General features: G+C 38.9%; 1 protein-coding gene and 1 pseudogene across 6 annotated transcripts in view; both read left to right on the top strand.

The window, feature by feature from the left end:
* Positions 1 to 1,958: 1,958 nt before the first annotated feature.
* Positions 1,959 to 25,646, top strand: part of SPIRE1 (spire type actin nucleation factor 1) — a gene marked incomplete at its 5' end in the record, with an annotated part of 256,517 nt that continues 232,829 nt past the window's right edge. For 4 of the 5 annotated variants that reach the window (XM_081078392.1, XM_081078390.1, XM_081078391.1 and 1 more), the window contains one exon: positions 1,959 to 2,298. In XM_081078392.1, the coding sequence (XP_080934518.1) occupies positions 1,959 to 2,298 (340 nt within the window). The remainder of the gene's footprint in view (positions 2,299 to 25,646) is intronic. The other variant, XM_081078393.1, reaches the window with a different exon arrangement.
* On the top strand, positions 5,525 to 25,480 carry LOC308509733 (lysosomal-associated transmembrane protein 4A-like; annotated as a pseudogene). Its single transcript has 3 exons — positions 5,525 to 5,675; positions 24,179 to 24,442; positions 24,907 to 25,480. The product of its transcript is annotated as a lysosomal-associated transmembrane protein 4A-like (transcript).

Genomic DNA, 25,646 nt, shown 5'->3' with positions numbered 1-25,646 from the left:
GTATTTGGCAAGAAAAAAAACACACCCATCTTTTAAGGTAAGGTTTGGATTTGTTTCCTTTCTTCACTTCCACTCCTTTTCTTGTTATCTTTACTTGGAGATTTATTTACTGCCATATGTCAGGGTTAATTAGTTTATGGATTCCTTAGTTGATTAATTCATTTAACTTGTCTTTTTGGGGTAAGATAAGGACAAACTGTAATTCATTTTTGGCTGTAGTTGTTCAAGTACAACATAGCAGCAATATCCCATAAGAACAGAAGATGGTGGTGTTGTCCCTAAAAGTAGACCATTTTGCTGTTTTCCTGCATTGTTGAAAGGATTTTAAAGCCCTCTGTATTTTTGAAGTCCACATAGGATCTAAACTTTTAAAATAGCAAATTTTGGGGATGTATTTTCCATGTTTTTAATCAAGAGGTTTTATATGTCTATATATCTATCCATCCTTTCTACATCATATAAGGAATTAGACCTTAGAACTTTGGCACGCATAGACAGTGCATTTTTACAAGTAGGGTTATGAATCCATACCTGATAGGGTTGTTTTCTATCTCTTGTAGTGAAATTATAATAAGGTCCTAGGGAGAAGGTTTTTTCTTCCCCCCTTTCAATTTCTTACCCTTCTTTTATATTCTTTTTTTTCTTTGTTCTCCCCACTTCTGCTGTGTGTCTTGTGGTATTTTAAGCATTAATAATAGATGGTTGTAATTTCTACTGCAAGATGCAATTGTTGAGAGTGCGATATCTTTAAGATATTCTTACTATAGATGTATTTCTTAGTTTATGCTTTCAATTCTGTAAGATTCTCACACAGGACTAACCTCAGTGGATGTTATCGATGAAACTCATTGTTTTATCTAAGAATTGTCTGTTTTATTGCATACTTAATGAGTTCAACAAGACCTGGAAGTATTTTTTATTCTATAGCTAATTGCCCTCAGTTCAATTTTGCTACTGTGATCTCACTTCCACAATGTATGAACAGAATGGGTTAACTGGCCTATGATGACAGTGGTTATTGGAGACATTATCTTACGGAGTTGTACGAACATTACAAATGAATCCGGAAGGACGCTGGAACCAACGTCTGCAAATTATTTACAACATGCTTATATCCCAGGCCCTGATCTATGCACTTGGGAGAAGTCAGTAAACAAAACCCATAAAGATGTCTGCGTTGATGGAGCTGACACTGAAGCTGGGAGAAGAGGAAGTATTCAGAAGTGAACAGATGTCTAAGTAAATTATATAGCATGTTCATGGCGATAGCTATCAAGGAAAAAAAGAAAAGCAGGGAACAGGGATGAGGCGGGACGAGGCCCGGGGCAGCAGCAGGTCTGCAGGTCAGGAGCAATCGCAGAGAGGCGTGAAGGAGGGCTGGACAGGGCCCGGCGGGAGGCCCTGGGCAGGGTCCAGCGGGGGGCCGGGGCAGGCTGGGGACCGGGGTAGCCCGAGGCCCGAGCGGTTCAACAGACCTTTTAAGTTTTTAGGAATTTACCCCAGGGTAGGTTCGGATTCCTAATTACCCTTTCAGCAAACCAGTAGAGGGTGCCTCAGTGACCCGCCCGCTGTGGCAGTGGTCGTGACGGGGTGGGTGCGGGCAGGGCCGCGGCACAGCGCCGGCGGGAACCCCTGACGGCGGGGACCCAGCTGGAGAGGCCGCGCGGCCCCTGGCCTGAGCGCGCGCCGGGCGGGACACGCGGACGCCGTCGCGTCGCTGCGGGCTGGCGGTGGCGGCGGCCGCATCTGGATCGCCGCGGCGTCCCAGCCGCCCTCCGCCGGCCGACGGTCGCCCGGACTCGCGTCCAGTCCCCCGCCTGGTCCCCTGCGGCGGCGCGCGCGGCCGGGTGGGGCGGGGCGGTTCCGGGATGAGGAGGCGGCGGCGCGCCGAGACGATGCTCCGCGGCTGAGCAGACGCGGGCACACGGCCGGCCGCCAGCGCAGCGCAGGGCCGCGGGATGTCTCAGCCGGCCGGGCCCGCGGGCGGCGGGGAGCCGCGGGCCGAGGCCGCGGGCGGCGAGGGGCCGCCGGGGCCCGGGGGGGCGGCGGGCGCGGCCGGAGGCCCGCGGGACTCGCTGAGCCTGGAGGAAATCCTGCGGCTCTACAACCAGCCCATCAACGAGGAGCAGGCGTGGGCCGTGTGCTACCAGTGCTGCGGCTCCCTGCGCGCCTCGGACGCCGGCCACCGCCAGCCCCGCCGCCGCGTGCGCTCGGCCGCGCAGATCCGCGTCTGGAGGGACGGCGCCGTCACCCTGCTGCCCGCCGCGGGCGACGCGGGACAGCTGCCCTCCGCTGCGGGTGAGGCCGCGGACTCGCGAGCTCCCCACCCCCGGAGAACCCTCGCCACCGGTCCCTTGTCCCTCGCAGCCCCCGGGCCCTGCCCCTCAGCCCCGCGACCACCTCCCCCCGTCTCCCACGGGAGAAGCCCCGCTGAAGGCCCCTTTTTTCCTCGAAGTCCCCGGGCCCGGCCCTTCCGCCCGCGACACCCCCATCTCCCACGAAAACACCCTGGCCGCGGCCCACTTTCCCAGCCGGCTCTAGGCCCTTGTGCGCTTGACCCCCACTTCGCCCCCCCCAATTTCCTCCCTCCACCTCCCCCTTCCACCTCCCACGGGAGACCCGGGCCCGGGGTCCGCGGCGGAAGGCGGTACTGGCCGAGAGCGGGTCCCACGTAGGTCAGAGCGTGGGGTGCGGGGCGGGCGGCGGCACAAAGGGTCTGTGAGGCAGGCGTCCGGGCGGGCCTGGGCGTGCGCCCCACTGCGGGGCCGCTGACCCGCCACGGGTGCTGCTGACTGTACAGACGGCCGTCGGACAGCTGCCCGAGGCTTGTCTGGGAAATGCTGTGGGCTGGGTCCTGTGGATAAGCTGTGTATGCATACTTCATATGCCCTGGCTATTTACTTGTGGTTGCATTTGTGCTGTGATAGGTGCTATAAAAGGTTCACGGGAGATCTTGTCAAGGACAGTAAATTCTGGTGTCAGGAAAATCACACCTTTTGGAATGAGTAGTCAACTAATAGTAGTTTTAAAAAATTGGCAACAATGTTTTTCGTTTTGGAAATATAAGGAAATCTGAGCCCTGAGGGGATTTCTGCTATTTTTGAGGAAAAAGGGAGGACACTAAATAATGATTTTTAACTTATACATTAACTATTTACCTGTATAATAAAATGTGTTAATTTGTGATGAAAAAACAAGCTTGTAAAGTAAAAAGATGACAGGATGTCAGATAAATAGATAAAATAGATTTTTACGTCATTGTCTAATGTAAATTCTTCCAGATTATCACCTACACATCAACATATAGCTAGGGCTTATTCAAACATTTATTGACGATGAAGAGGTTGATAGTATAGGTTTTTTCTATCAGTTTTTATCTAATTCAGTCTTTTGAGAGGCAAGTATGTTAAAAACATAGAAAAATAATCCACCCTCACTTTTAGAAAGTTGACGGAAGTGTCAAAATGCTTAAGGTGTAAGATGTAATTCAGAACTAGTCAGTAAAATGACATTTAATGAAAATCCTTATCTAAATTGATTAAATAAAGAACATTCAAGATTGTGTTGTCAGTTCTTTCAATTCTTCCAGAACAAAACATTTATTTATTTTTAGTGTCAGGTAAACAAATTTTATAATTTTTATTTATTTAAATCCAGTCCTTATGATTCTTTCAAAATTATTTCAAACATTTTTTAGTTTATTTGATGTGTTTATCGCTTTTAAACTTGGACTTTATATTAGTGGGAAATACAATGTATTTCCAATTTATTTACAGTGTATCAATACGATATGAAAAGATGCACTTACAAAACAGAGCAAAGCCATGCCTTGAGATCTAGTGTTTCCAGAGGAAAATGGTTGTGTGCAACCTGCATTTAGAAGCAGCACTGTTAGTGGTGATTTCCGGAAGGAACAAAAACCCCAGTTTACATTCTCTCTTGAACTTAATCCCCGAAGAGTGTAGTTTAAATTATATTTGTGGACTTTCAAAGACTATTGGATTATGGTGGTAGTTTTTTTGTAAAAAATCAGAACCTTATGTTGAAATGAATTTTTTTTGCATTATTAATATGAATGATAACATGTTGACCTCAATATATTCTATCTTTATGGAGAGAATAGTAGAGTTATTCCCTGCAGCAGCTGTAATGGACCTGTAATCCATCCCCTTCCTTCTTAGTTCTCTGCTCGTGACCTTTGCTCCCAGTTGTGGAGAGAGCCCAAAGTTGTTGATTATAGTCTTGAGCATTTTAGATTTTAGGGCCGAGGATTGAAAATCTTTGTGAAAAGCCATACTAAAATCTTGTTTATATTAGACATTTCATTTCCTCCTAGGATTTCAGAGTATTTGCATGGTTATGAAGGCATGCTGTCTTCTGAACATTTAATCTTGGTTCTTAAATATGCTGTTTAATTTGTTACTGTGCACACCTGTATGAATTCTGTTTTTAAGGAAAAATGGTAATTGTGACACCAGCATTCTAAGAAACACTTTCATTTTCATTGTAAGGCATTTCACATGATTATATATTCTTGGCTATCAGCAGCATTTATATTTTTACACGTTATCCATTGACTGTTTTCTAACTGGAGGTTTAGGACTTGCTCAAATTCATACTGGTAATTCTTTGAATCAAATTCATGTCTTTCATCCTCTAGATTTTGTAATATTGTGTAATAAAACAGATTTGGTTTGAATTCGGATCATTACTCCTCTCCTTACTAGCTGAGTGACCTTGAGTAAGTTCCTTAACCTCCCAGAGTCTAGCCTTCTCACCTGTGAAATGAGAACAGATCACTTTCTTCATCAGATAGAGACTTCATTGAGATGATATAAGTAAAGTGAATAACTCAAGGCTTGCTATGTAGCAGGTTCTCATTAAATTTTAGTTCTTTTCCTTCCCTAGTCCTGTGGTCCTTTCATACCACCATGGTGTCTTTGGTCGAGCTATTTGAGACAAATGTCTAGATCAGGGTTTCTCACCCTTGGCACTATTGACATTTTTGGCTGAATAATTCTTTGTTGTGGGCGCTGTCCTATGCATAGGATGTTTAGCAGAATCTCTAGTCTCTACCCATTAGATGCCAGCAACCCCCTCTCCGCCATGACAACAAAGTCTCCAGACATAACCAAATGTCCCTTGAGGGGCAAAATCATCCTCTGTTGAAGGCTGCTAGTCTAGCAGCTAGATGATGGGTGGTGCCCAGGATTGTATTCAGTGTGGAGAAATGGGTTGTGACTGAAATCCTCAAGCAAGTGAATCTTTTCAGCTAGCCACTGATCCCTCTGCTGTTGAGTTGAATGAATGAGTGCTATTGATTCTTACCCCTCTCAGCAGTATTACTCCATTTAGTCTCATAGAAAGAAATAGCACTTCACATGCTTTCCTGACTTGTTTTGGGATTGAATGCAGTTGTACTTGATTTTAGTTCTTGTTAACTCTTAACAGTATTGATACATCCAGAATACTTGCATTCAGTTTGAATTAAAAATTAGAAATACATTATAAGAAAAATAGAAAAATGATGAAAGGTGTGGGAGGCATGGAAGTGAGACCAGTGAGGCATTGGAAGAAAACAATGAAGAATGAGTCATTTTATTTAGCATTCAGATATAACTTAGAGCCGTATACTAACACGGCCATGAAAGCAGTGTGGTATAGGACTAAAGGAGGTAAAGAAAAAAGAAAACTTAGTTCTTTAGAGAATATCTTGAGTAAAAATGATTAAATTATTAATAAGGATCTTAAAATGGGCAGTATATTTTATGAAGTATTTCTGTGATGACAGGAGGACACGTTGCTTAGAATCAAGAGGGCTTATGATTCTTCTTAGGTGGCTTACTTAAAATTTTTATTACCCAAATGTTTGTGTACTTGCAGTCATAACGAGACCTTTTTGTTTGATAAAATTTATTATATACAGGTGATGAAGTTTTCACTTTCACACCCTTCATTAATGAGTTAAAGACATTTCACTGCTTGTTAGCCACTGTTTGTCACCAGTGCAGTTAACTGGCATTTAGAACACATTTTGGTATACACATTTTTAGAAAGTTGTCATTAGCTGAATTTAGATTATATTCCAGATCTTTACAAGAGTAGAACAACTTTTTTTTTTCTGGGATGACACAAATAACTATCAATAACAGTAGTATTAGAGCTTAGAATCATTGCATGGTCTCAGCAGCCTCTTAAGCCTTAATTACCCAACTGACAAAAGTAACTTTTTTCAGATTTTGGTTTTAAGAATTTTGATGTACCTTTAGATTTAAATGTATAAAGAACATTTAAAATATTATGACCACATATGGATTTAAAATAAGATTGGCGATAGGTTTTCTTGGGAGGAACAATGAAAGCCTGTGTGCATACTAATAAAGGGATCCCTTGGTATAGGGAACATTCGGGCTTTGTTTGGGATTTGAAAAGAGGATATGATCAGTCAAGCTTCTTAGTAAGGTTCATGCTAATGTGGTGCGGGAAATGGTCTTGGAATAATATCCTATTTGATTTTAAGAGAATATTTGTGGAGAAGGTTGAAATAGTGAAAACATGTTTAAAAACATTAATTTTTGTTCTTAGTATCTTTCTTGAGTGTTTACATCCTGATCATTAAATGAAAGGAACACTTGAAGTATATGTGTATGTGTCCAGGTTAAAGTATGAGGGTTTATGATGGTATTATAGGCATTGGTGAAAAGACTTATCAATACAATAATAGATAAGAATTATTCCATTTGAACAATATGTCCAAATGTATGGGGTTAATTCAATTTTAAAAGCATGCATTGAGTTCCCATGTGTAAGCAGTGTTCAAGTTTCCAAGGGTGATGTAAACAAGTAGATTTAGCATTAAAGAAGAGAAAAATAAAGCAAACACAGTGATAAATTTACTATGAAGCTAATGCAGCTTCAGCGTTAAGCCCACTCATTTACACAGGTCCCTGGGAGGGGCTTTAACTATATGTTCAGATGGTCATTGGCAAAATTAAGGTATTTTAGACATAATCAATTCAGATTGCTGTCACTTTCAACTTCTGTTTACTCCAACATTTTTACACTTGTGCTGGATTATGTGGGAGTGGCTACATACATTTTTGGGAGAAATTTTGGAATAGTGCATTTGTGGTTTTCTATCTGCATTTTTGTCTCTTGCAAAGGAAAACAGTGGAAAGAATTTAGGCATATATAGATATTGGTATTTAAGTAAGTTGGGACTCTGTTGGAAAGCCATTAGCCTCACTGAGTTTTGACTCCACTTTAGAAGAAAAAAAATCATTGACCTACCAGGGACTATATGTTGATAAGAGATGATAAGTCACACTCTGCCTGTTTTATTTGTAAGGGCAGAATCAGTTTCTTGCATCATAGGTTCTGTAAAATTGCAACAGTTTCCATCCCACTTTCATTATATTTACTATTTGCTTCCTGTTGGCTAAGTAGAAAAAAATGAAATTGCCTTCTCCCAGATATTTGTTTAAAACTATGAGGAAAATATTGCCTGTTACCAAGTATAGAGGGTTTCTTTTAAAAATAAACTGTTTATTTTGAGATAATTTTAGAGTTTTTAGAATAGTTGCAGAGATATACAGAAAATTCCTGTGTCCCACTCACCCAGTTCCCCTAATGTTAACTTCTACTAATGTTGTCATTCTGTGGTGCAGTTGTCAAAACTAAGGAGCCAGTGTTGTCACATTACTATTAACCAAATTGCAGACTTCTTTCGGATTTTCCTCATTTTTCTATTAATGTCCTTTTCCTGTTTCAGAATCCCACCCAGCGTACCATATTGCATTTAGTCTCCTTAGTCTCTTCTGCTCTGTGGCAGTTTCTCAGACTGGTTTTTTTTTTTTTTTAAAGGTTTTATTAGGGAAGGGGAACAGGACTTTATTGGGGAACAGTGTGTACTTCCAGGCCTTTTTTCCAAGTCAAGTTGTTGTCCTTTCAGTCTTAGTTGTGGAGGGCTCAGCTCAGCTCCAGGTCCAGTTGCCGTTGCTAGTTGCAGGGGGCGCAGCCCACCATCCCTTGCGGGACTCGAGGAATCGAACCAGCAAACTGTAGTTGAGAGCCCACTGGCCCATGTGGGAATCGAACTGGCAGCCTTCGGAGTTAGAAGCGTGGAGCTCCAACCACCTGAGCTGGTGGCCCCTCTCAGATTGTTCTTGTTTCCCATGACCTTGACAGCCTTAAGGAGTACTGGTCAGGGGTTTTGTAGATTGTCCTTTTGCTTGGGTTTGCCTGATGTTTTCCAGACTAGACTGGGGTTATACGTTTGTTTGAAGAATACCAGAGAGGGGAAGGGCTCCTATCAACACAGTAGATTGGGGCACATGATATCCATGCAATACTCCTGGTGGTGTGAACCATGTTTGCCAGGTTTGCCAGTAACTCTCTGCTAAAGAGTTACTATTGCTCTTACCTTTTCTACACTCTATTTTTTGTAAAGGAGTCACTAAGTCTAGCCTACCTTTAAGGAAGGGGCCTCCTCCTGGAAGGGTGAAGATCTAGTTAATATTATTTGGAATTTTTCTGTAAGGAAGATTTGTCCCTTCTCTCCATTTCCTTATTTATTCAATCATTTATATCAGTCTGGACTCACATCTATTTTATTATACTTTGGTTGTTTTCCATTACCATGGTATTTGTTTTATTGCTGAAATTGTTCCAGTTGTGGCCATTGGAGGCACCTTCAGGTTGGCTCCTGTGTCACTTTGACATGTAGCCATCCTTTTGTGTTTTTGAGCATATCCTTGCTTTCTGGCATTACAAAATGCTTCAAGGGTTATTATGTTATTATATTTTCTGCCCCAGCCCTAGAACTAGACATATCTCCAAGGGGCTCAGTGTTGGGTATGCTTGTTGCTACTGGGGTGGTTTTGTTTTTAATGAAGAAATGTTAAGTGGTTTAGTTATTTTTGGTGTTCAGACTTTGTTAGATTTGGGAAATATCTCTTTCTGGTATCTCACTTTTACTGGCACTCCTACCACTGTCTGTATTTCATTCATTCATTTAACATTTATTGAATACCTTAGAGTCAAGTTGAATAGGAAGGTTCAGAGAGAGCAGTCTGTACAAAATGTTTATCAGAAGGGAGAGATACTTGGGAACTGAAGCCAAAGGAGCCTATATTGGGAGATCAATTTGGACATACTGGAGCTGATGGGAAGTCATTGAAATGTTGCCGGGGGTCAAATATGGAGTGACTGAGGTAGGTGGGTGGTCAAGAATTGGTGACAAATCTTGTGATCATTGGCCTCCTTCTTGCAAGTAGTTATGGATATTGTGGGCTACAGGTGTCCCTAAAATATGCAGAATGTTGGCGATCAACCACATTGAAATAGTTCCCCATTTTGTAAGCATTTATTTTCATTACTGCTCTGACGTACAACATGTAGATAAAATATACTATTTGTGATAAGTTCATAAAATGTCTTAATCAAACAAACAAAAAGAAATGAAAACCAAGTATGACTGGGCAAGAGATTTTTGGCCTGGGTTAGGTATTTCAGATTGTTACAGGGGAGCATGATTACTTTAGGGACAAGAAAAATACTGATGTATATAAAGCCATGCAAATTAATTGGGAAAGGTGGTAATATTTTCCCTATTTCTAACTTCTGAGTGGCAGTATAACAAGGTCAAGACAAGGCAAGATTTGCTTCTCCCTGCATTGAATGTATTGGACTTAACTGGTCCAGCCTTTGCTCTTGTCAGGTCAGTATGGCTAACTAGCATTGTGTTGATGTTTTAAATATATCAGGGATAGACATTCCATGACACCCTATTTTGTTTTGCTGCTTGCATGACCCTCATTATACAAAGAATGTACATTAAGAAAATGTTACACCAAATGTTCACGTAATTTAAAAACATTTCATCTAGTTACAGGAAAGTTTAATGGATATTTTTTTTTTTTTAGTGATGATAGTCTGGTGATGACGTGTTGGTCAGGATCTCTGAAAGACTTTTTGGTGTATGTTGTGTATATTTGAAGATAATTAAATAATTGACCACTTTTCTTCTGTCTCAAAGTCTAATTTCTGTTGACATTTCCTTCTCAAAAATTATTTTCTTAGGCTTTTCCCACACATTTTTCTTTTTTTTGGAAGTTCAGCATACACACGGAAAAGTACACAAATCGTTACTGACACACCATGTAAACACCATCCTGATTAAGAACAAAAGAGCACTATGAGTAGCCCAGAAGCCTTCTACATATAATCATTGGCTTAGTTTTTATCACCATTGATTGGGCTTGCTTATTTGTGAACTTTGTATGGAATCTCACATTATGTGTGTTTTGTTTGGCTTTTTTCGCTCAACTTTATGTTTGTGAGGTACACTACTTGCTGCATATTGCATCGATTTGCTATATCAGGGCTGACAATTAGTTCGGGAATGCATCCTAGAAAAAGTGCTACCTACCTCATTGCTGAATATCACTATGGTGACCTTTGAAGTACTCCCCTTGGGAAGCTATGCACCAATGCCAGTACCTAGTCCACCCTTCAAAGCAATTTTGGAACTTTTTCTGGAATGGCCTTCAGAACTGTCATCGTATTACCCTTGATGTTCTGAATGTCATCAAAATGTCTTCCTTTCAATATTTCCTTCATCTTTGGGTAAAAAAAGAAGTCATTGGGGGCCAGATCAGGTGAGTAGGAAGGGTGTTCCAATACAGTTATTTGTTTACTGGCTAAAAACTCCCTCACAGACAGTGCTGTGTGAGCTGGTGCATTGTCGTGATGTGAGAGCCATGGATTGTTGGTGAAAAGTTCAGGTCGTCTAACTTTTTTACGCAGCCTTTTCAGCACTTCCAAATAGTAAACTTGGTTAATTGTTTGTCCAGTTGATATAAATTCATAATGAATAATCCCTCTGTTGTACAAAAATGTTAGCAACATCATTGCAATAAGTTCATGAACCTAATTGTCAGACCCTGTATTGTATTCAATTGTATGAAAATACTGAAATTTATTTACCCATTCTGCTTTTGATGGGCATATGAATTGTTTGGAGTTTTTAGCTATTTCAAATAACACTGATGTAAATACTCTTGAATATACTGGGGGTGCCAAAAAAATGTATACAAGTGAACACTTTGGTCAACGTTGCTCAAGCAGTAGTTCGCCCTAATCAGAAGTGTCTGGATGCTGATGGTAACCACTTTGAGCACCTCTTGTAATTGCAGAAGTCAAACTTGACTTGTACTCATCTTTCGTTATCGGTATTTATTATTACAATTTTAATACAGTTTTTCTTTCTTAAAATGTGTATACACGTTTTTGGCACCCTCTGTATATATGCACTTCTGTTAGGTACATGTCTAGGAGAATTGCTGGATTGTTTGCATCTGTGACACTTAAGTTTTAGTAGATATTGCCAAGCAGTTTTCTAGAGAGGTTGTTTCAATTTACCTTTCCTTATTAGCAATGTGTTATGCCACATCCACTCCAATACTTGGAAATGTCATTTTAAAAAAAGAAAAGTTTTGGAGCGGCTGGATGGCTCAGTTGGTTAGAACGCGAGCTCTTAACATCAAGGTTGCTGGTTCAATTGGGGATGGTGGGCTGTGCCCCCTGCAACTAAAGACTGGACTTGGAGCTGAGCTTCGCTCTCCACAACTAGATTGAAGGACAATGACTTGGAGCTGATGGGCCCTGGAGAAACACTCTGTCCCCCAATATTCCCCAATAAAATAAAATAAAAAAATATAAAAACAAAAAGTTTAGCTATTCTAGTGGGTATGTAATGGTATATACCTCATAATGGTTTTAAGTTGCATTTATCTGATAGTAATCATGTTGAGTATCTTTTCATATATTCATTGGCCATGAAGATATCTCTTTTGTGAAATTCCTGTTCAGGTCTTTTGATCATTTTTCTATAATATTATTTTTTTCTTATAAAATTTGTATAACATAAAAGTTACCATTTAATTTAATGGCATTACTTATATTCACAATGTTGTATAACCATCACCACTATCTATTTTCAAATTTTTCTATCACACAGAGACTCTGTACCCATTAAGCAATAACTGCCCATTCTTCCTTTCCCCACCCCCTGGTAACCTTTAATTACTTCTATTATGGTTTTTATTTTTTCTCATTTTTATATGTTCTTATTTTTATATACTCTGGATACGAGCTATTTGCCAGTTATATGTATTGTAGGTATCTTCTCCAACTCTGTGGCTTTCCTTTTCACTTTGTTAATGGTGTGTTTTCATGAATAGAAGTTTAATATGGTATCACATTTTCATTATAATTGAACTTAGATATCTTTCTAATTTTCATTGTGATTTCCTCTTTGATCCATGGGTTATTCTGTCAATTTTTACTTATATATTGAAGCTGTATTATTAAGTGCATACAAATTTAGATTTGTAATATCGTCTTGGTGGATTGACTCTTTTATTAATGTGACTATAGGTACATGTGTATAGTTACACCAGCTTATTTTTTATTAATGTTTGCGTGGTATATTCTTTTTCGTAATTTTACTTTTAACCTTTTTGTATTCTTACATTTAAGTTGTGTATTGTACAAGCACAATATAGTTTAGATTTGTTTTTTTATCTGATAAACAGTCGTTAATTTTAAACTGGATTGTTTATTCCATTTACATTTAATATAGTTATTTATATTTGGGTTTTAAAGTATACCATCTTATTATTTGCTTTGTATTTGTCCCACCAGTACTATATTCATTTTCTCTCCCTTATCTTCCTTTTGATTAAGTATTTTTTTAATTGTTAAAATATCATCCTTCACTTGCTTGCCTATTGTAGAATAGCTTTAGTATTCTTTTGATAGTTGCTTTACAACATGCATTGTTGACATTTTGTTAGTCTTGTATAAATTACTAGTTGTATTATTCTCCAGACATTGCAGAGATTTTAGAACACTGTAACTCCATTTATCTCTGTTTGCTTTTTTATGATTGTTGACATGTATTTAAGTTTATCATAGATTTTTAAACATGGCAATATTTTTGTACAATTTAATGTTCATTTATATTCCTCCACATAGTTGCACTTTCCATGGTCTTTGTTTCTTCCTGCATTACTGTACTATTTTCTAGGATCATTTTCCTCCTGCCTGAAGAACTTCCTTTAGTATTTAGTGCAGGTCTGCCATTGTTGAATTCACTCAGTTTTCGTTAGTCTGAAAATATCTCTATTTTGTCTTAATTTTTAACGCAAATTTTAATTAAAATTATCTCACAGAAAATAGAATAAATCATAAACGATGAATTTTCATAGTGTGAATACACTCGTATAACCAGGACACAGATTAAGCAACAGAACATTATTGGCATCCCAGAAGGCCTGCCTGTGAACCCTTTCAGTCAGCAACCACCCCAGGAATCACCACTATCATGACTTCTAGCACCATAAGTTTTGCCTGTATTTGAACTTATAATATAAAATCAACCAGTATTATACTACATGATTTCCAACTTTTTTCTCTGAACTTTGTGAGATTGTTCCACATTGTTGCATGCAGTTGTAGTTTATTCATTTGCATTTTAGTATTATATTCCATTGTATGAATATATCATAATTTGTCCATTCTACTCTAGATGGATTTTAGAGGTTTTGGAGCTTACATTTGGATATCCAGTTATTGGATAGTATTAGTAATGCTGCTGTGAACATTATTAAACATGTTTTTTGGTGAACAAATGTAGCATTTGTGTTGAGTGTACACCTAAAAGTGGAATTGCTAGTTCATAATGTTTGTGTATGTTCAGCATTAGCAGATATTGTCAAAGTTTTCCAAAATGATGCACCTTACAGACTTTAAACATTAAAACTAATCTGGGACATTAATGTAAATTTAGTAAGTATGTGACTAGTGTCATGTATATGTAAAAGCTGTATCCCTAATTATAACAGTATTTGCTCGCTCATTTTAGCTTCTGAAAACTGACTCTTAAATCTTTTTCACATCACTTAATGCTAGTTCATTTCTTTGAAAAATTGCATCTGTTGTCTTTTTCCCTCATACTTCCCACTTTTTTCCCTGCCCAATCTAATTGGAAGTCAAATTTCTATCTAGTATACTCCCTTAATATCTTGTATTTCTGAGAGAGAAAGATATCCCGGTGGTGCCAAAAAAACCCACATGTATGCAACTGGACACTTTGGTCAATGTTCAAGTAGTAGTTCGCCGTAATCAGAAGTGTCTGGATGCTGATGGTAACTACTTTGAGCACCTCTTATAATTGCATAAGTCAGATGTGACTTGTATTCATCTTTTGTTATAGGTGTATATTGAGTATTACAATTTTAATACAGTTTTCCTTTCTTAAAATGTGTATACATTTTTTTTTTGGCACCCTCTGTATATAGATAAAGGTGAAGAGTAGTGGTGGAGTGCCACTAACAGCCACCTTGGCCATATCTTCCTGGATTTTAGTGAAAATACCATTTTAGAGGAATCTCCTGTTACACAATTTCATTTATTGATTTCACCAGTATTTGAGTGCCTTCTAAGATGCACTAGATGTTAAGGATAGCAAAGAGGAATAAAGTGCACCCATATCTCCAAGAAGATCACTGGTACATAAACTAACACAGTACAATAATTCCAAAATAATAGAGACGTATACAGAAAACTAGGTGAGCAGAGGAGAGAGTGCGAGTGACTGACTCTGCTTAGTGTGATATAAGGCAGGTTTCACAGAGGAGATCTGTTTTCTGGAGGTTTTGAAGGATGAGGAATGGAATTAAAGGAGAAGGACATATTAGGCAAAAGCAACAGTAAGTACAAAGGTTTAGAAATGTGGAAGACCTATTTAAAGGACAGTGTAAATGGATTGTAGTGTGGTAACAACACCTACTTTCCCGTACCGAAAGCAGACACTGCTTAATCAGTCATTGTATTTTTGATGCTGAATTTATATGCAGCTTCAGACTTCTCAACGGGGTGCTTCAGGCAGTCATTAACAATTATTTGGAGTTGGCACGTGAGGTTAAACCGGTTTGTCTTCTCTGCAGTAGGCATCCACTGCGTCTGGAGCATAGGATGTGTGTGGGAGTGGTGGAGAATGAGACAGGCTGGGGAGGTTATGTGGGCTGGGATCAGATTATGAAGGGTTTTTTGTGCCATACCATTGAGTTTGTATTTATAGTCTGTATGGGCAGTGGAGAGTCATGTAAGGATTTTAGCATCAAAATGATGGTAGCAGATGACTCTTTTTGGAAAGATAACTATGGGAACTTTGTAGAACATGGATTGAACTGGTAAAACTGAGGGCAAAGACACTGTAGTCATTTCATGCTATCATTAAATCTCAGTAGCCTTTAAGTTGCCCAACCAGTAGAGTATTATGGCTGTTCAGGCAGGAGATGATGGAGGTCTGCATGAAGGCAATAGGAATAGGGAAGAAAAATCAGATTGAGAGTGATATAGGAAACAGAGCAGGATATGGCTCGTAAGTTTTTGATGAAGGAATCTTGGAAGGCTCTCAGACTTCCTGCCTGGATGGTAGGGCAGGCAGGGAGGGGCAGGATAAGGTGGGAAGATGATGACTTACACTTGTTGGGAATTAAATTGCCCTGGAAAAAATATTTTTCCTATGGAGTCATGTTGATTCCTACCAAGTTCCTCTGCTGTTGTAGAAGGCTGCAAATCAACTGTTTAATGTCATATGGTAACATGGGAAGAACATAAGAGTAGACTGCAGAAAATGTGGTTTTGATTCTTGGTGCTTACACTTATCACTTAGTTATAACTGCAGGCAAGCCATGTAACCGCTCTGACTCCCTATGTCTTTATCTGTAAAATAGAAATAATGTATGTGCAGCCCTTCTCACAAAATTTTTCAAAATTGTTGTTTGGAAGTTTATATGAGGGCATTTTGTCAACTCATACATACTGCACACATATGTTTTCACTGAGCCATTTCTTCCCTTTGTAAAAAGATGAATATTTCGAGATACTTTGGTTCAAGATTGATAAAGAACTTCTAAAACAGTCTTAAATAGATATGCTTGGAAGTCTACAAAATGATTCTTGAGGCTGAAGCAATTTGAAGTGTCAGCCTTCATCCCATCATTAAATCTTAGTCACCTTAGGTGCTACACTAGGTATTTAGCATATGAGGTGTGATCACAAAATTTGGTGAATGTTTAAATAAAAAAATAATTTTTCACAGTTAAAGATACATTGCCATTAATCCCCCTCAAAATACCCACCCTCACTTCAAGCACACTTATCCCATAGCTCTTGCTACTTTCTGAAGCAGTTCTGGAAGTCCTCTTTCATGAGTGTCTTTACCTCATCCTCCATCATGACAGGGTTCCATGTCACACATCGCATCTGGTATGGCAATTTCTGTCAAATAAAAACATTATGGGGTGTCCTCATCCACCTTATTCACCAGATCTGGCACCATGTGCCTTCTGGCTCTTCCCCAAAGTCCAAATGACCATGAAAGGAAAGCGTTTTGAATCTATTCAGGACATCGAGGCAGCCATAACAGTGCAAAACTAAAGACGCTCAACAAAAGAAGACTTCCAGAACTGCTTCAGAAAGGGGGAAGAACGATGGGTTAAGTGTGTTTGAAGCAAGGGGGAGTGTTTTGAGGGGGATTAATGGCAGTGTGTCTTTTACTGTAATAATTTTTTTTTTAAATTTAAACATTGACCATATATTTTGATCACACCTCATAGATTATAATGGGCTGTGGAGAGTCTAGCAGAATGTCAGGAAAAGTTAAATAGTGTTTGACTACCATTTGTAGTTTTAAACGATTTCCATGTGAATATTATGTGTTCTTGAATTTGGCTTTTCCTTAACTTTACCACTTTTTAGCTTATTTGATATTCACTTATTAATAATTTAACTTAGCCTCTTTAAATCCTTTGGGGAGTGAAGGGAGCCTCATTTACATTGATAATAAAAATAATGTAGATATAACTTTTCACCTAAACTCTTAGAACCAATTTCATTTGAGATCTGTAAGATAAGATATAGCTTAGATGAAACAGTTGGCCCATCTATTGCCTGATGTGTATAAAATTAAATTTTATTTGTGGGGAATAATTAAAGTTTATTAAATATTTGTTTAATGATAGTTGTTCCCTAACTCTTACCTTTTGTGATTAATGATATATATATATATTTTATTTGTAATTTAAAGAACTTACGGTTTTACTCATAGGTATAATGAAAATGTATAACTTATGAAGTTAGTTACAGAAAGGTGTTTCTTGAATATGTATATAGTAAAGGTTAAACAACTGAAAGTGTGTGCTTAGGTAGTTTTCATAATTTAAATCATATATACCTAATCTTGATAAAGGGTAAGTAACATACTCGGATAAGTGGATATGGATGGCAGTTACGATGCTGTATCTAAAAGAGCTAGAGTTTGGGGATAGAAGTACCTGAGATACCTCTCTGGCAGGTACCTCTTGGCTAGGATGGTCTCATACGTGCTCAGATGTCACAGTGGCAGAGGAGAATCTCAGAATAGACAGAGGTATGTATAAAATGCATGAAAACCAGAATTCTTCAATTGGTAGGAAATATGATACTGGGATTGGCACTTGCTAGTAGACCTCTTTTTATGGTTTAATTTGGGGAGATTCCACTCCAAGTTCTCCTTGTTCTTGAGAAATGTGATATAGTGCTGTGATCTCAGTGTATTTTTGAGGTCTCATGATATTTAAGCACAATTAATGTTTGAATTAATATCACATGGGAAAAATTTAAATCCAGATCCACACTGTTTACAGACAGAAACACAACTTCCATTATCCCGTCCTCTAGAACAGGAGTGTCTGAAATGTGGCCTCAGCACTGACTCCCTTCTGTTCCCGTGACAAATGTTGCTAAATGATCACGGGCAACTCCCAACTCTTCTGAAGGTAGTATTCTAGACAGCTACTACCATCCAATTAGAATTGTCACAAGAAAGGAAACCTGTTTTCTATACAAGCTTTGAGTTTTGCCAAATTACATAAAATAAAGGTAATATTTGAGTTTTGTTGAAAAATGTTATGCTGAAACAAGAAATTATTTTTCAGTGGAAAATACTTCACATTTAATGATAGTCTATGAGATGATATAATGCTTAGTTAATTAAGGTTGCTGAATAGAAAGAGAAAAATAACACTCTAATAATTAGGAAAACTTATTTTTAAAACTTCCATTTTAGTACAGGGTCAGTTATAACTTGGTTACTATAGCGCGTGGAATATGTTGGGAGGGTTTGGGGTCTGCACCACGCTTACTCCTACATTGGGTGGTGGTGGTAATGGTGGTAAGACCTAACTTCATGGAGGGACAGAAGCCAGGGGTGTTAATTCTGTAAAGCAACCAGCTCCTAAGAGGTCCAGTTGCAGGGCTTGCTCATCTGTAGAGCAAGCAGAACCAGAAGGGATAGACAGTAGCTGTAGATAAGAGCCAGTAAGTGGTCTGTGCTGGGGAAGTCTGGTAGTTGGTTTTAGTCACTGATTTTAGATCCAAGGGCTAGACTCCAGTCTCTAGGAAGGTGACTGGCAGTAATAAGCCAAGGCTTTCTTTCTTTTTTTCTTTTTAAGATAAGGCATTGAATTATAGGATTAGGGATGCAAAGTACAGACGAGGTCTCAAAAATAAAGGAGAAATTTATGTTTCAGAATTGGGATAAACTTGAGTTTTATGGCAAAGGTGACTTGAGGCTGAAGGTCCAGGCTTGGGAAACATGGGCGTCAGATGATCTCAAGGAGGGAGAACTTCCTCAGGTTCTGAAGGGGGGACTGTATTCGCCTTGGAATCTCTATCATAGTCATATTGTCTATGAATGAAGAGATGAATGAGTATTTTTTCCAGGACTAACCTGGAAACCTACCTTGAATCAACTCACGCACTTGTTAATATCCTCCTGTAGCTTTCCATCAAATCTAAACTCCTTATACTGTTCTTAAAGGCCTGTGTGATCTATCCCTGCTACCCACTTACCAAGCGCTTTCAGGGCCTTGCTAGACGCTGAGTCCTGGTTCTGGAACAGGTTCTTCCTCTCACTCTGCGTTTAGCTGCTCCCCAACTTTAAGATCTCTATTTAAATGTCATCTTCTCAAGGAGTCGTGCCTGACTACCCTGAACTGGGTCATTTCTGTCATTTTCTTTCTCTCCCTTTTCTGTCCTTAATATCATTTATTACTAGTTATAATTATTTGATCTGATTGCTTTTTTGGTCTGTGTTCACTAAAAAGTAAGCCCTATGGGGCAAGGACCATACCTGGCTTGTTCACAGTATTTCATCAGTGCTTACCAATAGCTTTTAGTAGATGTTCAACAAATATTTATTGAACGAATGAGGGGGCTAGAGGGGAGCTGGCAGGAGAGCAGCAGGGTATATTTATTGCTATCTTTCAGTTTCAGCATGAAAAAGAACATACTTTCACGTGATCAAATGAGCCTATACATTGCCCAGAGTTTGGTCACATAGGATCAATTTGGAGAGTAATTCTGAGAGCTATTTATTCATCCTAAAAATTGCAGGGGTTCTGTGTCTTTTTGGTGGGCATAGTTTACTTTTGCTTATTCAGTTAATTTGAATCGTTTTGATAATGTGACTATGATAATCAGTCATATGCTGAAGTTTCTACTCCAAAGACTGCTAACTACCTTAATTTAACAGTATTATTCATCATTATTCAACAGTATTATTCATACATAAACATCTGTGATTTTTTTTTCTGAAACTGTGCTTTAATATCCACCAAATAATTGTGTGGTTCATCAGAATTTGTGATGGCCATTTCAGAGAGATGCTGTATAAGGTCTAAACTTGAACATCCACGGCTATGAGCGGCCCTACTAGGTTGTGTTTACTGAAATCTCCTCCCTGGTAATTTGTTGAGCAGACCTGCTGAATGGAATTATCTGATTACTAACATTTAAGATTGAAAATGTCTACTGAAGATGACAATGTTATCTTAGCTGATGAATTCTTTATGACAGACATTTTATATTAGGACTACTTGTATTATATAACTTCAAAAAAAGCCATGTATTTTCTAGCTCTGCCTTCTAAAAGAGAGAGAAGCAACAAAAATCTATTTTGCAAAGGCGCACCTAGCCCATTCCCCCTCAGAGGAACCAGGACTGCTTAGGAAATTGGCTGACCCCAGGGCGGGGACAGGGAAATTATAAGATAAGCTGGAACATCTTTTTGCACCAAAAAGTAATGAAGTGCTCAAAGAATGATAGAGTGATGTCAAAATGGCACGAGTCCTATGAAATAACTTTTTTTAATGACCTCTATTATAAAACTGAAAATGCTTTCCTATGAGAGTACCAAAAATTTTTGTGAGAGTGTACAACCACTTATGGTTATTCAATTTGAACTGGTGACTAAGTTATGGGAATATGGAAAGGTGGTTAAGTATGAAGTGCCTGACCACCTACACTATTCTGCCACCCAAATCCCCGCCCAGACTCTGACCTAAGAATCAGAAAAATTCCAATTACATGACAGCAGAGCTTAAAGGAACCTTGGAAATGATCTTGCCCAATCTATTCGTTTTATAGATGAGTAATCTGAACCTGATGAGTCAAATGACTCATACAAAATGGCAGAGTGAAAAGTAGACTCCAAGGCTCCTGACCCCCATCATGACTGTTGGTGTAGATGTGGTTATCTTGTTCCTGTATTCCCACTTGCAGGGGTCAATGGGGTTAGAGGAAGGGATTGCAGGGGTGCTGTCCCAGCTACCTACCATTTATAATACGGGAAAATGGGGAAATACATTCCTTGATTTAACAGTTGGAAACTGCCAACAGCTAAAAAGAGCCCCAAGGGATTTTCATTTGAAAACTTTGGAGTCTTTCATCAATGACTGGCCACCTCACTTTATAGAACTAGACCTAAGGGATCCCTCTAAGCCCTGGAATCCTTCAACTTCACTTTGTACAATTCAGTAACTTAAGCTGATGGTACCTAGATCTAACCAAGATTTTAGATTATTAAATGTAGTGAATTTGTCCTTTCAGTGAAATAACTTTATTGATTTTTATTAGGTTGAGTTTAATTAGAATGCTGAATTAACTATGTGATGATGTAAAATAAAAGGAAATAACTGAAATGGTATTAAACATTAAGTTTCAAAATATTTCAACATCATCAAAGATAGAGGGATGATTTGCAAAGCAAGGCAAAACTTCAGTGTTTCTCAAAAGGAATAAGCATTTTAATGTGTAAGAATCAAGGCTGTGTTTTAGACCCTTCTTTTTAACTCATTCAGAATTATCTGATATGCTCGTAAGATTTACTAGACAAGTTCCCAGGAAATAGAAAAACCTATGTCTTCTTATGAAGTGCTTTAGAACGGTTTTAAGAAACAAACTGTGAGGTGTGATTAAAAAAAAAATACTGTGAATGTTTACATTAAAAAAATTTTTTTACAGTAAAAGACACATCACCATTAATCGCCCTCAGTATAGTCCCCCTCAATTTGGACACACTTATACCAACTTATCCCATCGTTCTTGCCACTTTCTGAAGCAGTTCTGGAAGTCCTCTTTTGTGAGTGTCTTTAGTTGCACTGTCGTGGCTGCCTCTATGTCCTGAATTGATTCACAACGTTTTTCTTTCGTGGTCATTTTGACGTTGGGGAAGAGCCAGAAGTCACATGGTGCCAGATCTGGTGAATAAGGTGGATGAGGACACCCCATAATGTTTTTATTTGACAGAAATTGCCATACCAGAAGTGATGTGTGACACGGAGCGAGCATTGTCATGATGGAAGATGAAACTGTTTACCCATTTCATGTTAATGCGTTGTTCGTTATCCATGATTTACGGCACACTTGAAAACAACTTCTCTCAACCGTAGCTCACACCCAACTGACTAAACCAAACAAATTGAAACTTGTCACTGTTACTAAGGTTCGATGTGCCTCTTCCCTTATTAAAGATCCCTGCCTTTCTGTTGGATGGCACTTGTCAACAGCTTTCACCATGTTTTGTGATCACACCTCGTACATCCACATACTCTGTTTAAGCTTGTCTTGCTTGATACCATATTTTTCTCTCCTTCCTCCCTTCTTCCTCCTATACAGAGTAGAAACTCAAATGTTTGCTGAGAGGTAGTCTGTGCCCTTCTTTCAGCTATTCCTCTCCACAGGACTTTTGTAAGTTAAATTACCATTTCTGTAGAAGTCAAGTATAATTAATCTACCAAAAACACAAATGTTTTGAGAAGTCATATATAAATAAAAGATAATATATGATATATATAACTTTATAATATATATTACATAACAATAAATTAATATATAAATAAGTTATATATCAAACCCTAGTACATAAGCCCATATATATTAAACTCATTTTATCTATACATGTAATCATTATCACTTATAAATTATTTTTAATTCACAGAACCAAAGGTTCCTCTTTTTCTTTTCTGGTCTCAGTTTCAGCCAGAAACTGAGATCTTCAATTTCACAATAAGATCCTTAGGTCATCAGAAATTGTGGGTTTCAACTTTATTTTCATTTTAAGACTTGAGAGATATATAAAAAACCATTATGATATTTTTGGTTTTTATCATAGCCTGTAAGGTATATAAATTCTGGTTAAGCATTAAAAAAATCATAGACTGGGTGGCCAGATGGCTCAGTTTAGAATGCGAGCTCTGAAGAACAGGGTTGCCAGTTCAATTCCCCCATGCTCCAGTGAGCTGCGCCCTCCACAACTAGATTGAAGACAATGAACCACCGAGCTTCCGGAGGGGTAGCAGATGGCTCAGTTGGTTAGAACGTGAGTTCTCAACAACGAGGTTGCGGGTTCAACTAAAAATTGAAAACAGCAACTGGACTTGGAGCTGAGCTGCGCCCTCCACAACTAGATTGAAGGACAACGACTTGGAGCTGATGGGCCCTGGAGAAACACACTGTTCCCCAATATTCCTGAATTAAAAAAAAAAATCATAGACTGATAGAACAACCACTCTGGGTTAGATGAACGGGTAGTAAGCTGGGTTGAGGAAGGAGGTAAGGAGGCTAGTGTTGGTGGAGGGAAAAACGTGGGGGTAAATGTATATTTGAAGTTAGGATAATGAAATTTGAGAAGTGTAGACTGGGGAAATTAAAATTTTTAATACCCAATATAAATGTTAGCTATTCTTTCTGTTGAAACTATTTAATAAATGATTCTCCGGCAAAATAGCTGTTTTTTTAAATTAAAAAGTATGTTTAATCACCCAAATTGACAAATATATAGTTGTACATGTTCCTCAGTGTTATGTCTCAATGATGTAGAGAAAAGATTAATGTTGGTGTAGCTATATTGTTCAGTTTAGTTATTCTTTAGGTGATCTTCTATTGGAAGAATTATTAGATTAATTATATTGTTTTGTATAATCATATATTTTAAAAAATCATATGTTAAAGAAAATAAGAGTTTGGAACATTTCTACTTTCATTGAAATGGTCTCTGTACCTTTAAACTGGAAATATATTTGGGGAAAAGCCCAAGAATCTTCTAAAGATTTTGAAAGGTATTTCAAAGTATTTTAAAAGGTACTTTCAAGAAGTATTTTAAAGTATTTCAAAAAGAAAGCAGGACTTTACAAGTGTTTTTATTTTGCTTTCATTAATTTGTATATATGCAAGTTAAATATGTGTATGTGTTTTAGCTCTGTTACAATTGAGCATATTCTTCCCATCATTTTCTTTTACTATTTTCTTAAAACTTAAATCTCTAAGCAAGACCTTCTAGAATATTTGATCATTTTAACACCTTTTATTTGCGTTATTTGCGTTGATTTTTCATAAATAAAGCCACGACCAGAATAGCTCAAATCTTTTTTTTTTATTGGGGAATATTGGGGAACAGTGTGTTTTTCCAGGACCCATCAGCTCCAAGTCAAGTGGTTTTTTTTTCAATCTAGTTGCGGAGGGTGCAGCTTACTGGCCCATGAGGGTGCAGCTCACTGGCCCGGTGACCTTAGTGTTATGAACACTGCTCTCTAACCAACTGAGCCACCTGGCTGCCCCTCAAATATTTTTATCAATGATAAAAAAAAGCTAAAATTGACTCAGTATGCAGGTGCAAAGTTGCTTGCTGGGGCCTGAGCTGGGGGTGGAGTTGAAGATACTAGTTTGGTTTTGGACTCGGTGACAGAGCTATGTGGGTTCAAAACATTGGGTGGAAAACCTTTGTTAGGGGCCCAGCCAAGAACAAGGCCCACGAGATTCCCAGTGGTGTCCATGACTTTCAAGTGGCCCTCAGCTGACCGCTTTCACAGTACCCGGTGCTGCGGTGGGACAGTCATTCTGGGGACCTTGTACGTGGTGGTAAACCAATTGGTGGCAATTTTGGTTACTGTGGAGGTAACTCATCCAAACTCAATGCCAGTTGTCAACATTCTCTATGAAGTCATTGACAATTATTACTCATCTGAGAGAATGGCTGAATGCTCTTTTTGCTGTCTCTGTTTTTTTTTTTTTTAAAGATGTTATTGGGGAAGGGGAACAGGACTTTATTGGGGTACAGTGTGTACTTCCAGGACTTTTTTTCCAAGTCAAGTTGTTGTCTTTTCAATCTTAGTTGTGGAGGGTGCTGTTCAGCTTCAAGTTGTTGTCCTTTCAGTCTTAGTTGTGGAGGGCGCAGCTCAGCTCCAGGTCCAATTGCCGTTTCTAGTTGCAGGGGGCACAGCCCACCATCCCTTGCGGGTGTCGAACCGGCAACCTTGTGGTTGAGAGGATGCGCTCCAACCAACTGAGCCATCCGGGAGGCAGCTCAGCTCAAGGTGCCATGTTCAATGTTAGTTGCAGGGGGTGCAGCCCACCATCCCTTGCAGGATTCAAGGAGTTGAACCGGCAACTTTGTGGTTGAGAGCCCACTGGCCCATATGGGAATCAAACCGGCAGCCTTCGGAGTTAGGAGCACAGAGCTCCTAACTCAGAGCCTGCCTGAGCCACTGGGCCGGCCCTGTGTCTCTGTTCTTATGTTTATAATCAGTTCATTGCTGGCTTATGGGGCTGTTTCTTATCAAGGGAATTGGCTTATTCCATTCTTCTGTTACTGGCTTTTTTACTTCATTTTCAGTTGCCTGGTTGCTATCAGTTCTCTCACTTATTTGCTGAGAATCAAAGAATATCTGGATCAATTACCTGATTTTCTCTATAAAGATGAACTCCTGGCATGGACTCGAGTTGCCTCCTGTTCATTGTTCGTGTGTTCTTTGCCTTATTCGTCATTTTTAAGGCTTATCAACTGTGTTTGGAGCCACGATAGTACATCAATAACAGAAACATGCCAGAGATTGCTGTGTATTCTGCCTCTGAAGCACTTCCATAGTATGTTTTGCCAGTCAATAAAATGGCAGTGAAAATGCTTGGAAAACAACCACCACCTCCTTACATCCTGCCTGAAGAAATTCCGCCTTTGTCAATAAACCCTATACTATCTTGTCTTGTTTATTTTACAGAATGCTTCAATACAGGGCTCTTCAAACTTGTTTGATATAAACTACATTTTCCTTTATTTAAGCATTTCAAACATGAACAAGCTTTTCGGACATCTATTAAAAGTCAGGTTTTTGTTTTTTGCTTTTGTGTTAAGTCTATTCTATTTTAGTAATTTTTGCAGATAGTCTAGGTTAAGCAAGAGCAAAGAGTCATTGTTTGCC

The sequence above is a fragment of the Rhinolophus hipposideros genome (assembly GCF_964194185.1).
Source record: "Rhinolophus hipposideros genome assembly, chromosome: 17".
NCBI lineage: Eukaryota > Metazoa > Chordata > Mammalia > Chiroptera > Rhinolophidae > Rhinolophus > Rhinolophus hipposideros.
Note: the sequence above shows the minus strand (reverse complement) of the source record. Positions and strands in the feature narration are given on the sequence as shown.